Source organism: Carex rostrata, chromosome 30 (assembly GCF_964058835.1).
Source record: "Carex rostrata chromosome 30, lpCarRost1.2, whole genome shotgun sequence".
Taxonomy (NCBI): domain Eukaryota; kingdom Viridiplantae; phylum Streptophyta; class Magnoliopsida; order Poales; family Cyperaceae; genus Carex; species Carex rostrata.
Genome location: NC_135947.1, coordinates 596,031 through 618,400, shown reverse-complemented (window position 1 = coordinate 618,400; position 22,370 = coordinate 596,031). Strand labels below are relative to the sequence as shown.

At 37.7% G+C, this 22,370-nt stretch overlaps 2 protein-coding genes across 2 annotated transcripts; both read left to right on the top strand.

Annotated features, from left to right (window-relative positions):
- Nucleotides 1–1,279, top strand: LOC144546826 (expansin-A3-like). The gene is made up of 3 exons (XM_078295390.1): nt 1–127; nt 432–753; nt 967–1,279. The coding sequence occupies exons 1-3, from the start codon at nt 1–3 to the stop codon at nt 1,277–1,279; spliced, it is 762 nt and encodes a 253-aa protein (XP_078151516.1).
- A 6,129-nt stretch (nt 1,280–7,408) lies between these two features.
- Nucleotides 7,409–8,790, top strand: LOC144546808 (expansin-A3-like). Its single transcript, XM_078295371.1, has 3 exons — nt 7,409–7,569; nt 7,874–8,195; nt 8,409–8,790. Exons 1-3 carry the CDS (start codon nt 7,443–7,445, stop codon nt 8,719–8,721), a joined length of 762 nt encoding a protein of 253 aa, XP_078151497.1. The 5' UTR covers nt 7,409–7,442; the 3' UTR covers nt 8,722–8,790.
- Nucleotides 8,791–22,370: the final 13,580 nt, after the last annotated feature.

The following is a 22,370-nucleotide window of genomic DNA, read 5'->3' as shown; positions in this document are numbered from 1 at the left end:
ATGGAGAGGCTCCCAGTCATGTTTTTCTTAATCTTTTTGGTATCTCTTCAATGTAGAGGGTCAATGGCTCAATGGGTCTCGGCCTTCGCCACATTTTATGGTGGTGCCGACGCTTCGGGAACAATGGGTGAGCAATTAACATTCTGTGTGCATATATAGTACATGTTATGTGAAATAGGACCAACCACTAGTAATACTACAATATTTAGAGAATCAGACTTTGGTCTAGTAGCAAACGCACATGGTTCGGTCACGGATTCGAAATCCAGATAAAGAAAATTTTTTATTGTAATAACAAGGGTATTAAATAGTTAGATGACTTGTCCTCTAACCTTTACTAAAAAATACTACAGTATTTATTTCTTTGTAATTATAACTTGAATAAAGTATAGTGCTAAATTGAGTTCATGCTACGATATACATATGCACAGGCGGAGCATGCGGTTACGGGAATCTATACAATGACGGCTATGGGGTGCAAACAGCTGCGCTTAGCACAGCGTTGTTCAACAATGGAGGGATGTGCGGAGCATGTTATCAGATCAGGTGCGACCCCACCATGACACAGTGGTGCAAACCTGGCTACCCAACTGTCACCATAACCGCCACGAACTTCTGCCCACCAAATTACGCATTGCCAAATGATAATGGTGGCTGGTGTAACCCTCCCAGGCAGCATTTCGACATGTCTCAGCCTGCTTTTGAGACAATCGGAGTTTACCAAGCTGGAATTATCCCCATTTCTTATCAGAGGTACTTGATCACTCATTACTATATTTTTTTTCTTCTTTTATGATTATCAGTAATTGTTTTAGTTAGTAAACTTTTATTATCTTGTTATTGTAATGAGCAGCATATATAATCACATATGTTCTTTGCAGGAGCATGCATTTTAACCAATTTAAATGTGGCTTGCTACCTATAAGATGCTCTAAATTAATTATAACAAGCATTATTTATTTACAGGGTAAGGTGTCAACGATATGGTGGTGTAAGGTTCCAGGTAAACGGGAACCCATACTTCGAGCTGGTTACAATCAGCAATGTAGGCGGAAGTGGTGTAATTCGTGCGGTATGGATTAAGGGCTCTAATACAGACTGGATGTTGATGTCGAGGAATTGGGGCCAGTGCTGGCAGAGCGGTGCATACCTCAACAGCCAGAGCCTCTCCTTTGTAGTCCAAAATGATGACTGGAAGACAGTGGCCTTCTATGATGTGGCACCCTTTTATTGGTGGTTTGGTGGTACCTACACGGCCAACAACTTGCTAAATTTTTAGCCATTTGTATACCATTGTCATTTGTCAAGAGGAGATGTGTCTTCATACATACTTGCTCTCTTGAAGTATCATTATTCTATGGTTCCTTTAATTCTTATGTTGCTCTTTTTTATTCTCAATTAAGCATATACTACAACTAAGGCAATGGCTTAGGATTGTTGATAGGAGCCCACCTAGCTAGTATCTCGCAATGAGCATCGAGCGTTATTTTGCTAAATTATATGTGTACCTCAGTTCTCATATAAGGCTCAAGTTTTAATGACCTGTTGTTATTTTCGTCTTTGCTTTTCGCTTTGTTAGACTCTATGTAGTTAAATTTTATAGCTGATACTTGATACCACATTCAAAGGAAATTTTATGCTTGCTGTGTACATATAGAATTGGGCTGCTTGTAAAATGGGTTCGTTGTATAAGGGGAAGATACTATAAATAATAAATCAAATGAAAAGTCTTGCTGTACCCTGAAATTATTTCTAATTATCAACAACATTAGTAAAAATGCCAAAGCGTCACTCATAATTTGTCTCCAATTAAGAGATAATATTATGTCAAAAGTTACAATATTTACCCCCAGCTTCCAAGTTTCCTTCAAAGAAATCACTAGTACTATCTATGTAAAAGGACCAAAGTGGTTTTAGGAGATCATTTCCAATGCTTTAGATGGGCAAATTTATTTCTGGTTTTTAGTAACTTTTTCTCAAGGCAATTATTGCTTGGACATATATACCAACTGCAAACTTAGAATGAAAATTATAGTTTCATTTCTATGAATTCACACGTACAGAGGATGCTTAACCTCTGTAACACTACACATGTATTGCTGTCTCCTCCTTGTTCTCTTATTTACTAATGGCACCTGCACCTCTTCATCCGACTCCTCATTAGTAAATACCTTCAACCATTCAATAATCACAGCATAGTCCTTATTTTTGTTTAATTTTCTTCTTTTAATTTAAACTCAGTTGGGCTACAATTTCGGGTCTTCTCTGAATAATAAGATGTTAAGGCATTTGCTTTTTACACCCGATTTAGGGAAATTTGATTTTTTTTGCTGTTGCAAAGTCATGGATCTCATGTCCTTCTTCGACTGTGAGTCGCAATCCTCCCATTACCTCTCTTCGGCTTTCTTCTTGTTGAATCATATTTTTGATTTGGGAGTCAGAGGGAAGAGATATGGTGTTCATAATCTGAGCCGTTATGGCCTCATATATAGCTCGGGTTTAATTCCACAAGGTACTAAAAAATATCATCATCTTCTTCTCATTTTTTTATTATTGCCAAGTCGGTGGTTGCCGGCCGGTATAATCGGAGCTCATCTTTTTTTCTTTTGAAGAGTACTAAGGTACTCTACGTGTTTTCTCATACCTTGTTTTTTTTGTTGAATTTCTAATTTGAGCTGATATATACAGGAATAATTGTTTTCTTGTCCGTACATATCTTTCACGGCTTGCCATAGCTCAAAAGCCGTATTGGGAAGAAGGAACAGCTCCGCAATGGACGGTTCTATAGAGTTCGTGAGCCGTGTTATGATTTTATCATTTTGGGTTCTCCATTTTTTCATTGTTTTTTTCTCCGCTTCGGTCAGCGAAAGCGGATTTGCAATTTCTGACACTTTGTTGTCTCCCGTGATGTATTCACGTATTTCTCGGCCGCTAAGCGCTCTTGCTGCAGCCTTAGCCCATGTAAGATAATTTTTGCCGTTAAACAATACATTTGTAAGCTTGAAGGAATTGTTGATAGCCTCATGTTGCTCTTCTTGAGCCATTTGCCCTTTCTAGATTTTGTTGTTGTTTTATGGGTTTTGTAGTTAGAGATCTTAGAGCTCTAATACCATGTTATTTTTGAGAAATGTAAAGCTGAGGAGACAAGGAAAATTTTGTATATTTGAAAAGTTGTGTTTTTTTTTTTTGTTACACAGTAGCTATTTATATTACAAGATAATAATATGACCGTTGGAGACCATCTCCTTTTTGCTACAGTAAGACTGTCTATACTATTTTATACATTTTTCATATAAACCCTTGATATATAGTAAATTATTTCTTATATCATTTATTCAACAATAACCATTCTAAATTAGTTTTTTTATTAATTAAATATTCATATATCATGCATGCAACGTGTTGTAAATACGCTGTTACAACTATTTTGATTTGCTTAAAAATTGATGTATACTTTCGAATAAAATAGTACCGCAGAAAAAAAAAATAAACATCCCTTAAATAAAATTGCGGCGAACTAACAAATTGGTGCGTTTGGGTGCCAAGGAATAGCAGGGTTATTTGAGTTAGCGACTATTCCTAGCATGTTATTTTCACTATTTCACGTTTGGGTGAAAAAAATGATATTCTCAACACAAGGAATAGCTCGGGTTAGCTGCTATATATTCTACTATTTCATTGAAATGTTGGATTAGCAGCTATTCCGAATTTGGAGTTAGCATGCTATTCAAGGCCAGTCTCGAAGATTTTGGGGTTCGAGGCGGAAGAAAATTTTGGGTCTTTATATATACCAATCTTGTAAAAAATGGTCTTAACGGCCAATTATATGCTTGTTTAATCGTTAACAGCGGTCAAACCGTTATGAATACACTTATCGGAGGTCTATTAGTGATTTTTTTCCAATTAATTGGCCGATTATTCTTGATTATTCCCAATTATTTTTTCATTAAATGAATGTGTCACTTACACATGTAAAGTGCGTGTGTATTGTTAAGCGTAGTGTCATGTTATAATAATAGAACTAAGTTAAATTTAAGTTAAATTATTTGCATAATTCTGATTAATCGCTTAACGGTATCCCATCATTAGAGGTGCTATCGGGTCGAGTCTGGTTCAGATACTATTATATTTGGACCCGTATCCTAAAAGTGTTCGGGTCTGAATTTCGATCCATATACTTATTTGTTTCAAATCGGGCCGGGTCCGGATCCGGATACCTATCTACCCGAAGATATTGCAGGTTCAGTCTTTCGGTTTCAGGTAGATAGATACCCATAACTTGTTTGTAGATTATCAGGTGCGATTCGGATACGAGGCGGTTCCGGATCCGATGCGGATATATGTCACAACTTCAAAGAATTTGAAAAATCATTTACATTTAAATAAAATAATTTCTTAAACATCTCATATCATAAATCATTATAATATAAATTAAAAACTATTGAAAAATAAAAATTATACTATTGATCTTGTTTATAAATAATAAAATATATCATGCTACATAACACAATAAAAATAATAACTCTATGGTTGAAGAAAAGATATAATTTTTAGAAAGTAAAATATTGGAGATGACGATTTCTTTTCCTATGGTTCAAAAAATCTATGAATGAAATACTAATAATTTGTAAAAATGACATATCAATGAGAGCAATAAATTTTCATTATTATACAAAGGATATTAAGGCAAATATTGAAGGATGTATTCATAGCAATAAATTTTACTTAAAAAATTAATGTGGCTATTACGGAAGGAATAAATTTGGCATTTATCTATGTGTAACATAGCGAATATGTGACTGCATTACATTTTCTCACATTCAAGTTGTAAAAAAGTACTAGGCTCACCACGGCTTATGCAAAAATTAATATGCAAAGTTGCATTTTTATAAATTAATAGTTATTAATATATGTTTTATCGGGTATTTATATGGGTATCGGGTCAGGTTCGGTTATGGGTCGAATAATTAAATAAAATCCATATCCTACCCATTACAGTATCGGTTCCAGTTCGGATCCAGATCGGATATTAAATTATTAATTTTGTAACTGTACCCATAATTTAATCGGTTATATTTTTTAAACCATACCCTATTCAAATTAATCGGATCCGGGTAATTGAGTAAAAGTAGCACCTCTACCCGTCATTCGACAAGCGCATACCGTTATTTACAATATTGATATATACGGTTTTTTTATTGATATGCCAATAGATTATACCTATTTATAGAAAAGTTTGAACCCTTTATATATTCAAAGTTTGGACTCTAATATTTTATTTATTTAATATATACATATTAATTTTTTTTAATATATGCAAAATAATTTTTTTTTTCTTTTGGGTCCCCTTGAATCTTGAGGCCCGAAGAGGTTGCCCTGGCTGTCCAGCACTAGAGCCGACCCTGATGCTATTCTCACTAACCTCACACTCAATCCAAACGTAAGAGAAGTTGGACCTTACGTACAGTCGTATATGCATATTCATAGTTCATCAATACTTGATTAACAAATATGGCACCCGGCCCTTTTATATTTTATAGTTAATTTTTGGCAGAATATATAGTCAAATTTAACATGCCACAGCTTATCGATTTATCATTCACAATTCTCAATTCTGTTACCATGTGATCAAGTGTATAAAGTCTAGAATGCAAACAAAATATATCAAAATCGTTTCAGGGCCATGTACCAAAGGGCCTTATAAAAACCCATCACAAGCAAAAGTACCAAGCCCAAATAGCAAACTAGGATAAACAGACCCGCCCAGAGTAACACACACGGTCTCAGCAAACTGGATAGCCCACGAGTTTGGCTCATTCTAAGTCCCCGTACGGAACTCGAATGTGACTAACCCGGCCTGCGAGAAAGGCCCAGCCTGAAAAGCCATACGAAATCTAAACCAACATATTAGCCTATAAATATCTCAAGTTTCACTGAGAAAGGAGACTGCGAATTCAGCAGAAACTCGGTACATAAAGGACAGAGTAAATGTACCCACCGGATCAACACTCAGTCCCACCCGGACACGTAATAACTACCCACCCAAGTAGCGCGGACTAAGTCTCCCCGTTTAGAACGCGCCCAACCGACTTACGAACTAATCTCCCGAGAGATAGGACGTATCACACAAGATAAATTATATCAATCGAAACAGACATATATACACATGGACACAAATTTGTACTTCGTGTTAGCTATATGTTTTCCTCTTTTTTTCTGGTGTAATTTCTAAGCCTGCATTTTTCTACTGTTGGGTATGACTGCAAGCGCCACATACAATCTTGATACCATGCTGGTGACCGTTTTTAACGGGAATGCATGTTCTAACAAACATTTTGGTTACTAATTTCAAGTTATCATGATTAGTTTCCAAACTAAGTTATTGGTCAAGCAAATGTGAAAGGTTGAAAAGCTGATTAAGTCGTAGTAGATCATTATTCTTTTCGATTGGTATGGGATAACATATAATCATTTTGTGGGCCCATTCTTCCTGCATGCATTTGATTGTATAGTTTAATTTGAATTTTTTTAATGTTTGGTACTTGAGATGTATATATCAAACAACTAACTAGCTAGTTTTTTTATTAGGTTTAACTAACTAGCTAGTTATAATTGTTTTTTTATTTGTATCTTCTTGAAACTAATGCATGTCTGATTTGAGATTAATTGCAATTAATCATGCATATGGATAGATAAATGATTCAATTGATGTCACTCAACATTTTACCAAATTGTCTTCTGTACAGAAAATTTGAGTTGATTTTACTAACAATATCCTTCAAAACAATATCTAAATTGAGGAGGGTTAAACTAAATAATAATAAAAAATAATAAAAAAATTCAGTAAAGTGATGATTTTCAAAAATTCTGAAAAAATAGTAAAAAATTTCCAAAAAATGTAAAATTTGGTTTCCAAACACATTTTAATATGAAGAACACATTGAAAAGTTCGAATCGACTCTTTCAACTTTGAAAATGAAGATATAAGAGGAGGGCGCACATTAGGAGTACAAAAATGGTGCATTTTAACCCTCCTCATCTAAATTTATTCACTGAGAAAATTTTCTCTCGGCGCGCTGCTTTACTAGATGTCTGCTAGCTTCCATCAGATATCTCAAAAGTTGAACGGATGAGATGCAACATAAGAGACTATTAAGAAATTAACACTTTGGAATCTCTCTCTCTTTTTTTTCAAAACTTTTATATGTTCAGTGACATTTTTTAAAATTGATGTTCAGAACTAATATATCGTTTCATGGATCGAGTCAACCTGCAATCAAGTTGGCAAATAATTAGAGAGCTTTTTTTTATTCTTCAATTCCGTCTCAATTGTTAATTATAGAGCAGTTAGGCGGTTAGGGCTTGAAATCCTAACTATAAATAGGCGTTTAGACAAATTCAAAACATATCAATAACCTTTGAAGCTCGTTACAGAAAGAAAAATGGAGAGGCTCCCAGTCATGTTTTTCTTAATCTTTTTGGTATCTCTTCAATGTAGAGGGTCAATGGCTCAATGGGTCTCGGCCTTCGCCACATTTTATGGTGGTGCCGACGCTTCGGGAACAATGGGTGAGCAATTAACATTCTGTGTGCATATATAGTACATGTTATGTGAAATAGGACCAACCACTAGTAATACTACAATATTTAGAGAATCAGACTTTGGTCTAGTAGCAAAAGCACATGGTTCGGTCACGGATTCGAAATCCAGATAAGGAAAATCCTTTATTGTAATAACAAAGGTATTAATTAGTTAGATGACTTGTCCTCTAACCTTTACTAAAAAATACTACAGTATTTATCTCTTTGTAATTATAACTTGAATAAAGTATAGTGCTAAATTGAGTTCATGCTACGATATACATATGCACAGGCGGAGCATGCGGTTACGGGAATTTATACAATGACGGCTATGGGGTGCAAACAGCTGCGCTTAGCACAGCGTTGTTCAACAATGGAGGGATGTGCGGAGCATGTTATCAGATCAGGTGCGACCCCACCATGACACAGTGGTGCAAACCTGGCTACCCAACTGTCACCATAACCGCCACGAACTTCTGCCCACCAAATTACGCATTGCCAAATGATAATGGTGGCTGGTGTAACCCTCCCAGGCAGCATTTCGACATGTCTCAGCCTGCTTTTGAGACAATCGGAGTTTACCAAGCTGGAATTATCCCCATTTCTTATCAGAGGTACTTGATCACTCATTACTATATTTTTTTTCTTCTTTTATGATTATCAGTAATTGTTTTAGTTAGTAAACTTTTATTATCTTGTTATTGTAATGAGCAGCATATATAATCACATATGTTCTTTGCAGGAGCATGCATTTTAACCAATTTAAATGTGGCTTGCTACCTATAAGATGCTCTAAATTAATTATAACAAGCATTATTTATTTACAGGGTAAGGTGTCAACGATATGGTGGTGTAAGGTTCCAGGTAAACGGGAACCCATACTTCGAGCTGGTTACAATCAGCAATGTAGGCGGAAGTGGTGTAATTCGTGCGGTATGGATTAAGGGCTCTAATACAGACTGGATGTTGATGTCGAGGAATTGGGGCCAGTGCTGGCAGAGCGGTGCATACCTCAACAGCCAGAGCCTCTCCTTTGTAGTCCAAAATGATGACTGGAAGACAGTGGCCTTCTATGATGTGGCACCCTTTTATTGGTGGTTTGGTGGTACCTACACGGCCAACAACTTGCTAAATTTTTAGCCATTTGTATACCATTGTCATTTGTCAAGAGGAGATGTGTCTTCATACATACTTGCTCTCTTGAAGTATCATTATTCTATGGTTCCTTTAATTCTTATGTTGCTCTTTTTTATTCTCAATTAAGCATATACTACAACTAAGGCAATGGCTTAGGATTGTTGATAGGAGCCCACCTAGCTAGTATCTCGCAATGAGCATCGAGCGTTATTTTGCTAAATTATATGTGTACCTCAGTTCTCATATAAGGCTCAAGTTTTAATGACCTGTTGTTATTTTCGTCTTTGCTTTTCGCTTTGTTAGACTCTATGTAGTTAAATTTTATAGCTGATACTTGATACCACATTCAAAGGAAATTTTATGCTTGCTGTGTACATATAGAATTGGGCTGCTTGTAAAATGGGTTCGTTGTATAAGGGGAAGATAGTATAAATAATAAATCAAATGAAAAGTCTTGCTGTACCCTGAAATTATTTCTAATTATCAACAACATTAGTAAAAATGCCAAAGCGTCACTCATAATTTGTCTCCAATTAAGAGATAATATTATGTCAAAAGTTACAATATTTACCCCCAGCTTCCAAGTTTCCTTCAAAGAAATCACTAGTACTATCTATGTAAAAGGACCAAAATGGTTTTAGGAGATCATTTCCAATGCTTTAGATGGGCAAATTTATTTCTGGTTTTTAGTAACTTTTTCTCAAGGCAATCATTTCTTGGACATATATACCAACTGCAAACTTAGAATGAAAATTTTAAATTAAATTGAAGTGATTTATCTCTTCCATGTTTTTCTGTGTTTCTATAGCTCCATTTTGAACACCCCTCAAGATAATTATTCCACAATCCTTCTGCCAAACAATCTACCTTAAGTGAAGCCACATCAAACAAGCCTTGGCCATTTTTCATCCTTCCAGCAAAAATAATTGCCTTCCCTTCTTCATCAACTGCGGAATCTTTCGACTCCCTAAAACTTTTGCAGAAAACACCTTGCCTCCATTTGACTGTCATAGACGCTTGAATTTGCGTCCTTGAAAATTTGAACTAGAGGAAGTTCAGCTCTTTCTGCTTCAAGAAATATTACTTCTTTGCTCATCTTTTTTTTTTCAGAAATAAGGAAAAGAAATATTGGTATAGAGCATGCTATTGTTGAAGTTGCAAGGGGGAGAAAGAAAATGACAACTTTTTTAATTTTCAGACAAAACAAGGTGAGGAAAATTGCTAATAATTAAGATGATAAAACAGGAAAATTTGAAATCGTATTCATACTGCTTTTTGTGGCTTTGTGAAGTGCATTAATTGAAATGTAAAAGAAGAAGGGCATACATGGCTAATTTGGAGTTGCTACAAAACTTATTAAGCATGTTTACTTATAGAAGGAGAATATATTCTTTCAATAACATTGTGGGGTCTATATTGGAAGCTTGAAGCTACTAGGCACCAAGTGTAAGAGAGAAGTTGGTGCTTTATAGAGCTGAGAAATGTGAATTGTACAAGCAACTAATTAAAATACAGATATCTTGTAGGAAATTAACTATTATTGCAACCTTGCCCTATATCTGACAAATAGGAAGTAATAATCAAGAGTTAATTACTGTACAGAGAAGAAAAAGAAAAAAGGACAACTATTGCTTTTGATTGGTTTCATCGACAACTGATCTGATCGAAACCCAAAAATACAATATATATGACAGATGCAACAGCTCTAAATCTCGATTTTTGAGCATCAACGACATGAGCTGCTCAATATGATTTTTGTATCAAAATCTTGCATAAAATCAAATTTTGCATCTTTTATAATTTTTTAACTTTTTTTGGATACACAGTCCAGAATTCTCAGATATATTGATTTTCTTCTCCTCTATAGAATAGTAAAAGAAATGTAAACTTTGGTTTCGTAAATTTTTTGATATTTATGAAGATTAGATTGAACAGTTGGGATCGACTATCTGGACATTCTAAACTAGAATATGGACTCATTCAAATGTTTGACCAGTCAACTCATCTAATTAGTACACCTAAATTTTGACTCAGCTCATGTGTGCGAAGTTCAAACAACTGAAAAAACACTAAATTTTGTTTCTAATGTTGGAATTCTGCATTTAGTTTGATTGTTTATGTAATTTAAGTAAAGTCTCAGCGTTTTTTAGCTGTCAGAATGCATGAGATCAGTATAGCTTGTGAACATATGTATTCAGAAAATAGGAATAGATTCATCAAATATTTTACAATAGAGATATTGTTGGCAATTATTTACAAAGCTGGGGCAGAAAAAAAAAATAATAGTCATCAAATATGTACTGTAATCAGTACCATATATAATACTATACGTAATACATTAATTGCACCACCAAATACCAAGTCTCGTCAGGTTCAATAATAAAGAGAGTTGATCCAGCTCGATCATGAATGAGCACCGTTTCCATTCTGAATAATTTCCCATAATTACAAAAATAAGAAAAGAGTGTTCAAATGCTTTCATTTTTTATGTCTCCATCATGCAGTCTCAATTTTTTTTTTAAAATTATCAACTTAAAATTTAAACTCAATTTTCAAAATAAAACCGTTAAATTTAATGTATATCATTTTTTTTCTATACACATATGAAACGATTAAAGTATAGAGAACTGGTAAATGAATTTTATCCATTATCTTGCATCAGTGATTTCATACAGACAATATACTCAATACATCTCTATAATAGCTCAATACATTTCTATAATAACCTAACTAAACTTATAACAGCTTAGCTACTCTAACAACCTAACTAAGTCTTCTAACTAACTTCTTGTTGTCTCTGGCTGTTGATTGATTGACTGACAGTTGACTGGTTCTTGTGATATGTTATTAGCCCCCGTGCAAGCTGATGGTAAGGGGCTTACTGTCAGCTTGGAATGCAAGAACAGGAACCGTGGAGATGTTAGTGGTTTGGTAAGAGCATCGGCGATTTGAAGAGTTTTATTTGCCACTCGTTCCTGAACGAAATGAAAATCAATCTCCACATGTTTTGTTCGTGCATGAAACATGGGATTGGATGCCAAGAATGTGGCTCCGACATTATCACACTAAAGGACCAGAGGATGAGCAAGAGAAACATGGAGCTAGGCAAGTAAAAATTGCAACCAAACAAGTTCAGCCGTAGTTGCCGCAAGGCTATGGTATTCGGCTTCGGTACTCGAGCGAGAAACCGTGGCTTGCTTCTTTGAACTCCAAGAAACAAGATTAGGTCCAAGATAAACACAATAGCCTGAGGTTGACTTGCGATCGTTGGGGGAACCTGCTCAATCGGCGTCACTATAACCATGAATGGTTAGAGAAGAAGCGGGTTGTAACATGAGACCATGGGAAAGAGAACCGTTGAGATAGCAAAGGATTCGTTTTATGGCTGCCCAATGTGTTGTCGATGGAGAATGCATGAATTGGGAAACTTTGTTAACCGCAAATGAGACATCGGGTCGGGTTCAGGTTGCGTATTGTAATGCACCCACAATAGAGCGATACAAGTGCGGATCATTAAATGGGTCGCCATCAAGTTGAGAGAGAGAGATAGATTGGGAACCATGGGAGAAGGGCAAGGATTAGCTTCAAGCATATGAGCTCATGTGAGAAGGTCACGAATATACTTAGATTGAGTGAGGTAGAGGCCGAAAGGAGAAGGAGTGACCTCAATGCCCAAAAAGTAGTGTAGATTACCCAAGTCTTTGATGGCAAAGGATTGTTGGAGAGAGTGAATGAATCTTTGAACGAGTTCGAGGTTGCTTCCTGTGACAATGATGTCATCGACATAAACCAACACGATAAGAGTGCTCTCATGAGAGGTAAGAATGAAAAAGGATGGATCATAATTCGATGCATGAAAGCCTTGAGTGAGTAAAGCGGTGCTTAGTGTGTGAAACATGCTCTTGGGGATTGTTTCAAGCCATATAAGGCTTTGAAAAGTCAGCACACGTGATGCGGCTTAGATGGATCTACGAATCCCGGCGGTTGTTCCATAAAAATGGTTTCTTGAAGTATACCATGCAAGAATGCATTTTGTACATCGAGTTGCTTAATTGGCCAATGACGAGAGAGGGCCAAAGATAGCACGACTCGAATAGTAGTAGGCCGCACGACTGGGCTAAATGTCTGAAAGAAATCAATGCCTTCATCTTGATAGAAGCCCTTTGCAACTAAACGAGCTTTATATCTTTCAAGCGAACCATCAGCACGTCTCTTTTCTTTGTAAACCCACTTACATCCAATGACATGATGATCAGGTCAGGGAGGAAGAAGATCCCATGTGTGATTCTTGAGAAGAGCCTCAAATTCTTTGGTCATGGCATTGACCCAATGAGGATGAGTTTTTGCTTGATTATATGTTTTGGGTTCAGTTGTAAGATTGGAGAAAGAGATTAAAGCCACATGATCTAAAAATTTGTGAAGTTTGTGTGTCTGATCACGAGTTCTAGTAACCATTGGGTGTAAATTCTGATCAGTAGGCGGCATAGGAGTGTGAAAATGAGTCTCTGGCTGTTGAGAGGCACTAAAAGAATTTTGAACCAAGTTGGGATCCGCTATAGAGGGGAGAGTACCCGGAAAAGGATTTTGAGTGGAGGGTTTTTGTCTGGAATAAACAAGGAGAGGGGTGGGATCGGCTGCTGCAGTAGAAGGAGCTGGAATAGGAGAAGAGCCAATCGGGTGAGAGGAAAAATGCTATGTAGGCGCTGCTGTGGGTGCTGGTTTCACTACAGGGAGAGTAGTAGGCGCCAAAGGCAGTACTGGATCCGCTCCAGAGAAGGTAGAAGGCGCCAAATGTGTTGGATCCACTCTAGAGAGGGTAGGAGGTGCCACTGACTGATTGGATGAGGGAAGAAGCGCTAGAAAAGTTGGATAACCAGAGGCAGAGGGCTCTGAAACAGCAGCTGCACTAGACAATTTCTTAAAAGGAAATGTTAGTTCATCAAAAATCACATGCCGAGAAATAAAAAGCCGATTAGAATCGAGATGCAAACATTTGTTTTGTGTAGATGCATAGCCAAGAAAAATGCAAGGCAATGATCGAGGTTGAAGCTTGTGAGAGTTGTAGTGTCGAGTGTATGGGTAGCATAAACACCTGATAACCTGCAAAAAATTATAATTGGGTTCTTTGTGAAAAAGAGAAAAATAGGGAGACTCAAGATTATTGGTAGACGATTGCCGATTGATCAAATATACCACACTCGAGAAAATATCATCCCAAAACTGTTCGGGAATGGATGCTTGAACCATGATCGAAATTGCAAGCTCCACAATATGATGGTGTTTTCATTCGGAAATCCTGTTTTGTTAAGGCGTGTAGGGGCACGTGGTTTGATGAATGAAAGAAGAAAATAACCGCGCAATCGGTTTATACTCAGTACCACCATCCGAGCGAAGAATTTTTATTGAGGCATTGAGCAAATTTTCCATTTATGCTTTAAATAAAGAGAACACATGCACTAATTCATCTTTAGATTTGAGAAAGTAAATCCATATGAAACGAGTATAATCATCTATGAAAATCACATAGTATCTAAAACCATTAGTAGAAATGAGAGGGGCGGGGCCCCATACATTGGAATGTACCAACTCAAGAGGTGCATTAGTAGAAGATACACTTGGTAAAAACGGTAAACGGTGAGACTTAGCCACACAACAATTATGACATAAGCTCAATTTATTGTTATTACATGGTAAGGCATGAGAATTAAGAATTTTAAAGTGGTAGAAGAAGAAGGATGTCCAAGTCTTGAATGCCAAGTATCGGCCGAAACTTGTGCACCTAAGAAAGCATGAGGAGGGGAAGGGAGAGAAATAGTATAGAGTCCCTCATGGAGCATAACCCGAAGAAGCGGCGTCAATGTGTGGCGCTCCTTAATGACACAAAAATTAGCATGAAATTCAATAAGAATTTGATTGTCATTCAAGAGTTTAGCAATGCTCAATAAGTTTTTGGTAAATTTGCAATTGTTGTATCATTAAGGAAATGGTTAATTTGCAATACCCAATATGACTAATTCTCATGCTCGAACCGTTACCAATTTTTAAAACATCCATACCATCGAAAGACATATAAGAGGAGAGGTTGTTGAGATCGTTGGTCACGTGATGAGTGGCCCCCGAGTCTATGTACCAATCTGCACTAGAACCCGAAGCACTCGGTTGAGCAACATAGGCTTAAGCAGAATTTTGTGAAGCTTCAGCTAGATTCGAACTAGGCTGGCCCGATTTGGAAAGCACAAAGTCCTTTATATACCAGCAGGCCTTAGGATTGTGACCCTTTTATTGCAAAATTAGCAAACAACGGCCTTGTCAGGATTATAAGGCCTACTGCCTTGAGTGTTGGGCTGAGTCAAGTCATAAGCAGGCTTGTGAGGAGGGGTAGGCAACAAGGCCTAGCAGTTAGGCCGTGGAGTAAATTGAGGTCTCTAATCGGGTTTAGGTGTGTAACTGGGTTTAGAAGGTATGTAACCTGATTTGCTGTAATTAGGTCTAGGACCCGATTGGGGCTGAGTGAAGTAAGTGGTGGGATTGAGAGAGGAGGAAGAGAGAGCACTGATGGCTTGGCTATTGAGCATCTTCTCTGGGTGAGTAACAGCGAGTGAATTTTAGGCAGCAACGTGCCTCCCTGACGAGCCGTGATAGTGGTGACAAAGGAGTTGAAATTGACTTCGAGCCCACCAAGAACATAAAAAACCAGATCTTCCTCGGTTACAGGAGAGCCGATGAACGCCAATTCGTCAGCTGTAGCTCGCATCTTGGAGAGATAATCCGCACAACTCGATCCTCCTTTAGTAGTGGTTTGAAGAGACATTCGAAGCTCAAGAAGACAAGATCTTGACTAGGCAAAGAAGGATTGGGTGAGAGTATGCCAGAGATCAGCAGATGAAGTACAGGAGACAACCTCACCGAGAATGGTTTCCGACAAGGAAAAGCGAAGCCAACCTAAAATAAGTTGATCTTGCTGCACCCAATAGTTAAAGGCCGGATTATCCTGTAATTGGCCACCAATGTCGATTTTCTCCTAAGGCAGCAAGGTGTCAATATACTTGTGCAACCGATAGCCATGAAGCAATGGCACAATTTGAGACTTCCACGCCAAGAAATTCGTGCGAGTGAGCTTGGTTGAAACCGACAAGGTGAGAAGAACAATAGGCTCACGAGAAAAGGAAGCACTAGAAGAGACTTGGGAGGGAACAAATCCATTTGGGGAGGGAAGAAAAGAAATTGGTGGATCAGAAGCACTGGACATTATTGTTAATTCTCTGATACCATGAAACGATTAAAGTATAGAGAGAAAGAAGTGAACTGGTAAATGAATTTTATTCATTATCTTGCATCAATGATTTCATACAGACATGAGGTATATATAATACCTCAATACATCTCTATAACAGCTCAATACATTTCTATAACAGCCTAACTAAACTTATAACATCTTAGCTACTTTAACAACCTAACTAAGTCTTCTAACTAACTTCTCGTTGTCTCTGGCTGTTGACTGCTTGATTGACAGTTGACTGGTTCTTGTGATATGTTATTAACATATAAAAAATTACAACATTTTGATTTTATTTTGATCGGTATCAAAAGCTTGAAAAGTACATTCATATGGATAAATTCTGAACCTTGATTTTTTCAAATTGTTTATTCATATAAAAACAAAATAAAAAAGTGATTACTTTTTATGTGCATGTAGAGAAATTAATATAAATCGCATCTAAAGATTTTACTTTAATATTTGAGTTTGAAAACGTTTAGAAAGTAAAAGCATTTGAATCCTCCTAAAAAAAGCACTACACTTGAATTATACATGATAGCTTATAAAAACATAAATTCTGAGTTTTTGTTTTATCAAATTTTTACCATCGATTTTGAGAAAGAGAAGAAACAGACATAAATTCCATGGATATTTTTTTTTAAAAAAAAATCGGTCAAACTATAATTTGTATTTTTCCAACAGTGTTTGGTGTTATGTGTGGTTAGGCCTAAAATATAAACCCAAAATCCCAAATCCTAGCGAGAAGGCCCAAAACCATATATACAACCATCTGACACTAGTTGGAAAAACATGATTAAGAAATTATAAAGAAAGATAAGACCTATATGGAAAATATATATATAGCCATAACTGACGAGACAAAATCATGGTAAATCCTCCTAATTCAAAGTACACTCAACTCCTATTAGCAACCAATATTCTACAATAAAAATGAGAAAAAAAAATTACCTACATTCAACCATCCCACACTTCTGACAATTTCTCATTCGGGTTCAATGATTCATCGATAGCTACATTATCATCAGTACCATATTTTTCTAATTTATTTACAATTATAGTTTCATTTCTATTAATTGACACAGAGGATGCTCAACCTCAGTAACACTACACATTTGCTGCTTTCTCCTCGTTCTCTTATTTACTAATGGCACCTACCCTTCTTCATCCGACTCCTCATCAGTAAATACCTCCAACCATTTAATAATCACAGCATAGTCCTTGTTTTTGTTTAATTTTCTTCTTTTTAACTCATTTGGGCTACAATTTTCAGTCGGCTTCTCTGAATAATAAAATGTTAAGGCATTTGATTTTTTTCCAATCTCAAATTTCCTTTTGACATTTTTACTTGGTTTCTTACTAGATGCTGGACTTTCACCTTAAAATTTTAAATTTTCAAAGTATGTCAATAGAGCTCCAATTTTGAAGTTTGAGTGCAAAATTCAAACCTAATTCACACCTATTGAACGTGATTTTCATATGAAAATTACTTCTACAGACTAAATTTTACATTTTTTAGTTTTTTTTTCACTTGTATTATAGATAGGTAGAAAATCACTACTTTTGAATGGTAGACTTTTTAGATCACTGATTTTCTACTCATCTAAAAAAATTGTAAATTAATAATAATAATAATAATAATAATAATAAATATAATAATAATAATAATGATCATAATAATAATAATAATAATAATAATAATAATAATAATAATAATAGGTGCAGGGTGATTTTACAGTTTACTCTGGCAAAGTGATTGGGGGAGATGCTAATTGCTGTAAGCCAACTTTAGAGAGCCTCTAGGGTTTTGGATGAATTCCTTCTAATTATCTCAATACATATTTATGGTGCTCATGTCTACCCATATATGGCCTTCTGTCACTGTTACGTTACGAAATTTTTACAATTAAATTAAAATGATTTAAAAGAAAGAATCAAGTTAATTGTGTTAATAAAATGGAAGTTTAAACCTTAATTAAGGTTTCCCTAAATAAGTAAGTTAATTGTGAATTGAAATCGCGTCGAAATTTCGAGATTTCGGAACTTTATAGGCTCAGTGCGGATGGGGTCCATCCGCAGTGCGGGTAAGGGTCCATCCGCAGTGCGGGTGGGGTGCATTCGCACTCATGAAATTCTGTGTTGGTCCAAAATCGGGGTGCGGGTAAGGGTCCATCCGCAGTGCGGGTAAGGGTCCATCCGCAGTGCGGGTGGGGTTCATCTGCACTAGGCTCGGATTTTTCTTGAATTTGGTCTGAAAACTTTCTAAGTCCCGAGTGCGGGTCAAGCCACCCGCAGTGCGGATGGGGGCATCCGCACTCAGGGTGATTTTTGCCCTAAAACTCAAATCCAACCTTCTCTCTCTCTCTCACTTCACCATTTCCCCATTTCTAAGTTATTTTAGTCCAAGAGAGAAGGAAAAGAGCCCGTGAGTTTCCGTTTCTTTCAGACTCCCGATTGTTGCGAGAAATCGAGTTTGGAACCGAGAAAGCAGCCGAGGATCTCTCCGAACCCTTCTATTTGGTATTTCTTTCTCTCTTTATTTCTTTTGAAAACTCGAATTTTCTCGATTTCTCAGATTCTCATTTTAAACCCGAGATTTGTGTTCGAATTGCTCGAGGACTAGTTCCTCTACACTCCTTACTAGTTTGTTTGCCAATCTTTTTCCCGATTTCTTCCGATTTATGAAATCTGATTTCTAGGGTTTCGTTCCAAAATTGAAAGTTGGCATAATCGTGATTTGATTTGCTTAACCCGACCAATTAGACTTGTAATCGGTAGGGTTGCCTCCTGATCGTGAATTTTTAGAACATTTAACGGCTGATTTGAGGTTTTGACCAAATTAGGGTTAACCAAATGGTAAATTGAAATGAACCGAGAACCAAAGTAGTGAAACGGTGATTGATGGTCACCAAATGGAGAGTTGTATGGTCCAGAGGACCTAGATGAGATTTTGTGTAGTTTTAGAGGATTTTGGTAAGAAAGAAGGAACCGAAAAGAATTGATTTGGGACTGTACCAACCCTAAGTAAACGTATGGACCACTGAACCCGAATTAAACCAGGTAAACGTATAATATAGGTGTAGGCTCGGTCGAGCAAGAACTTGCTAGACAATACTAGACGTCCGATCCTTAAGCTAAGCGGTACGCTCGTCATAATAAGGTGCGGGATTCTTGGACTTGTTTGATACTTTATTTTCAGGAATTAAACTGTGTTTTCGTTTGTCATGTTGAATATCATTGATTGCATCACTGAATTGCGTAGAGCATTTGCATAGCCCAATTAAATTAAACTCGAATTGATCTGAATTGAATGATTTGCATGCTGGTATGGTTATAGGTTATGTTGATCTATTGTGATCTGATTTTGATTGAAAGTCACCACGAGCTGTGTATGTGAATGTATGTGAATGGATTTACGAAGTTAAGCACTTGGATCCAATGAATTTGCCAAGTCGGGCTGTATGCTGACTTGGATTCCCAGGATCCTAAATGGCCTTAGGTGAACGGCCCTCGATATTCCCAGTACCGGTTGGGACGAGGGAGGGTGATTATGTTATGAGATGTGTGATTGGAAATCGTGGTTGACTTGTGTAACGTCTATGGCTCGGTAGCATTTTCCTACGTGTTAATGCATTTGAACGGTCGATTGAATATGACGAATATTGGAAACGATTCTAAAGTGGATTTTCTTTACATGATTTGAACCAGACCTTAATAAACTGTTAAGCCAAGCGGTTGCAGATGGGTGTCAGATAAAGGGTCCAGCGGTTGGCCATCTCTAGGTGTCAGTAACCCTACAGATGTGGGTTTGATAAAGGTTCAGCTCGAAAGAACATCTGTAATTGCTACAAGCCCTACTGAACTGAGTTAGGAATCGAGTTAAGCCAAAATATATGTTGTGTTTGAGATTCATCTTGGAAATTCCGTAAACTGTGTTTCAGGTTGATTAACTGTTGTCGAGTAGTGGCATTCTGTTATTTATGTTTTCTTATATAACTGTTTGCATTGTTGTTGTTTGGGTTTCATTATTGAATATAGAGTTTGATTGCAAGTCCAATAATTCAAATGTGGCAAATTCGCACTGAGAATTTATTCTCACCCCCACCTTCCCCGTTATTTTACAGGTATTGGTGCGACTGATTCCGGAGAGGCACGAGAGTAGTAGGCCTTAGTAGCTTACCAGTATATGACCCTAGATATCTTTTGTTGTATAGATTTAGGGTAGGCCTCGTGGTTGGTATCCGGATGAGATACTTTTGTTGTATTATATGCTGACCAGACTGTGTACTCTGATATATATATTAGAAACTTGTTTGAATTGCTTGTTGTTTTGTTTGAAATGTGAGTAGCCTTGTAAGCATACACGGCGTTGTATGCTTACGGCGGGGGACTGTTACGACCCGTGGCCGCGGGGTGTGACAGCTCTCTTCGGTGGTATCAGAGCATAGGTTTTAAGCCCTAACCAGACTGATTGGATACGTGAGTGGGGTACGTTATACTTGGGATCGTTAAGGCTAACGACTTGTTCGTTCTATGAGATAAGTATATGCAAATTCAATAAATAATTCTTCTTACTTAAGAGTTATGGAAGGACGTCGAGGTAGGGGACGACCTCGAATCAGGAATCACGATCCTATTCAGGATCCACAGAACGAGTCAATTTTTTTATACGAGTGAGGCCGGATCTGCAGGTATGTTGTGGACGCTTGATTGCAGAAAAGTTGGAGGGTTAATACCGTGCATTTCAGCGGTGGAAGTAAGGCACCTGATCGATTCCGGGTGCAATGCGTATCTAGCGGCGGCAGTGTACACCACTACGGAAGTTAGAGAGATAAATACGATTCCGGTGGTGTCAGAATTCGTGGATGTGTTCCCAGAAGAGATAGTCGGACTACCACCCGAACGAGAAGTGGAATTTGGTATAGAATTGATGCCGGGCACGACTCCAATTTCAAAGAGTCCGTATCGAATGACTCCTGCAGAGTTGAAAGAACTAAAGGCGCAATTAGAAGAGATGTTGGAAAGCGGGTTTATTAGGCCGAGCACATCTCCATGGGGTGCTCCCGTGTTATTTGTAAAGAAGAAAGATGGTACCCTACGATTGTGCATCGACTACCGTGAACTGAACAAGGTAACTGTGAAGAATAGATACCCATTACCCCGAATTAACGACTTGTTTGATCAGCTGCAAGGATCTTCGATCTACTCCAAGATAGACTTGAGAACGGGGTACCACCAGCTGAGAATACGTCCGACTGATGTGGAAAAGACAGCCTTCCGAACGCGCTATGGACATTACGAATATCTGGTTATGCCGTTTGGGCTCTCGAATGCTCCAGCTGCATTTATGGATATGATGCAGCGCGTGTTTCATGATCTGCTGGATTCAACTGTGGTGGTGTTCATCGATGACATCCTGGTATACTCAAGGTCACGAGAGGAACATGAGGTACATCTGCGGATAGTGTTACAGAGATTGAGAGATCATCAACTATTCGCAAAGTTTTCGAAGTGTGAGTTCTGGCTTGAGAAAGTGGCCTTCCTTGGGCACGTGATATCAGGTGAAGGGTTGGCCGTGGATTCAGAAAAGATTCGGGCGGTGACCGATTGGAAGAGGCCAGAAACAGTTACGGAGATTCGCAGTTTTCTGGGGCTAGCCGGATGTTATAGAAGGTTCGTACTTGGATTCTCACAGTTAGCTGCTCCCCTTACGAAGCTTTTGCATAAAGGTGTGAAGTTCGAGTGGGGTGCCACTCAAGATCAAAGCTTTGAGGAGTTGAAGAGTCGGTTGGTAACTGCACCGGTTCTTGCCATGCCCATCACCGACGAGGAGTATACCGTCTACACCGACGCATCCGGATCTGGTTTGGGATGTGTATTGATGCAGAAGGACCATGTTATAGCATATGCTTCTCGGCAGTTACGATCACACGAACAGAATTATCCGACCCATGATCTGGAGCTAGCTGCAGTGATCTTCGCTTTAAAGATTTGGCGGCATTACCTGTATGGAGTGAAGTGCCGTATCTTCACGGATCACCAAAGCTTGAAGTATATCTTCACTCAAAGGGAGTTGAATTTGAGGCAGAGGAGATGGTTGGAGCTGATGAAGGACTACGATCTGGATATCCAGTATCATGCCGGAAAGGCAAACGTGGTAGCAGATGCGCTAAGCAGGAAGAGTCAGATCAATCTGGCATCGATTATCACCAGCGAGACACACCTTCTCGAAGAAATGAGAAGAATGAATCTGCACGTGGGTGCATCCCATGAGTTTGCATTGGAAACCTCATCTCGATTGATTGGAGATAGCAATAGTGCAGGTACAGCTACAGTTGCCTCGATTATCTTGGCCGCGGTCGAGGTTCGACCAGAG

Excerpts from the sequence above, each read along its gene's own strand:
- LOC144546826 (XM_078295390.1), top strand. The coding sequence starts at position 1 with ATGGAGAGGCTCCCAGTCATGTTTTTCTTAATCTTTTTGGTATCTCTT. Across the intron at positions 128-431 it reads CGACGCTTCGGGAACAATGG|GCGGAGCATGCGGTTACGGG; the intron begins GTGAGCAATTAA and ends ACATATGCACAG. Across the intron at positions 754-966 it reads ATCCCCATTTCTTATCAGAG|GGTAAGGTGTCAACGATATG; the intron begins GTACTTGATCAC and ends ATTTATTTACAG.
- LOC144546808 (XM_078295371.1), top strand. The coding sequence starts at position 7,443 with ATGGAGAGGCTCCCAGTCATGTTTTTCTTAATCTTTTTGGTATCTCTT. Across the intron at positions 7,570-7,873 it reads CGACGCTTCGGGAACAATGG|GCGGAGCATGCGGTTACGGG; the intron begins GTGAGCAATTAA and ends ACATATGCACAG. Across the intron at positions 8,196-8,408 it reads ATCCCCATTTCTTATCAGAG|GGTAAGGTGTCAACGATATG; the intron begins GTACTTGATCAC and ends ATTTATTTACAG.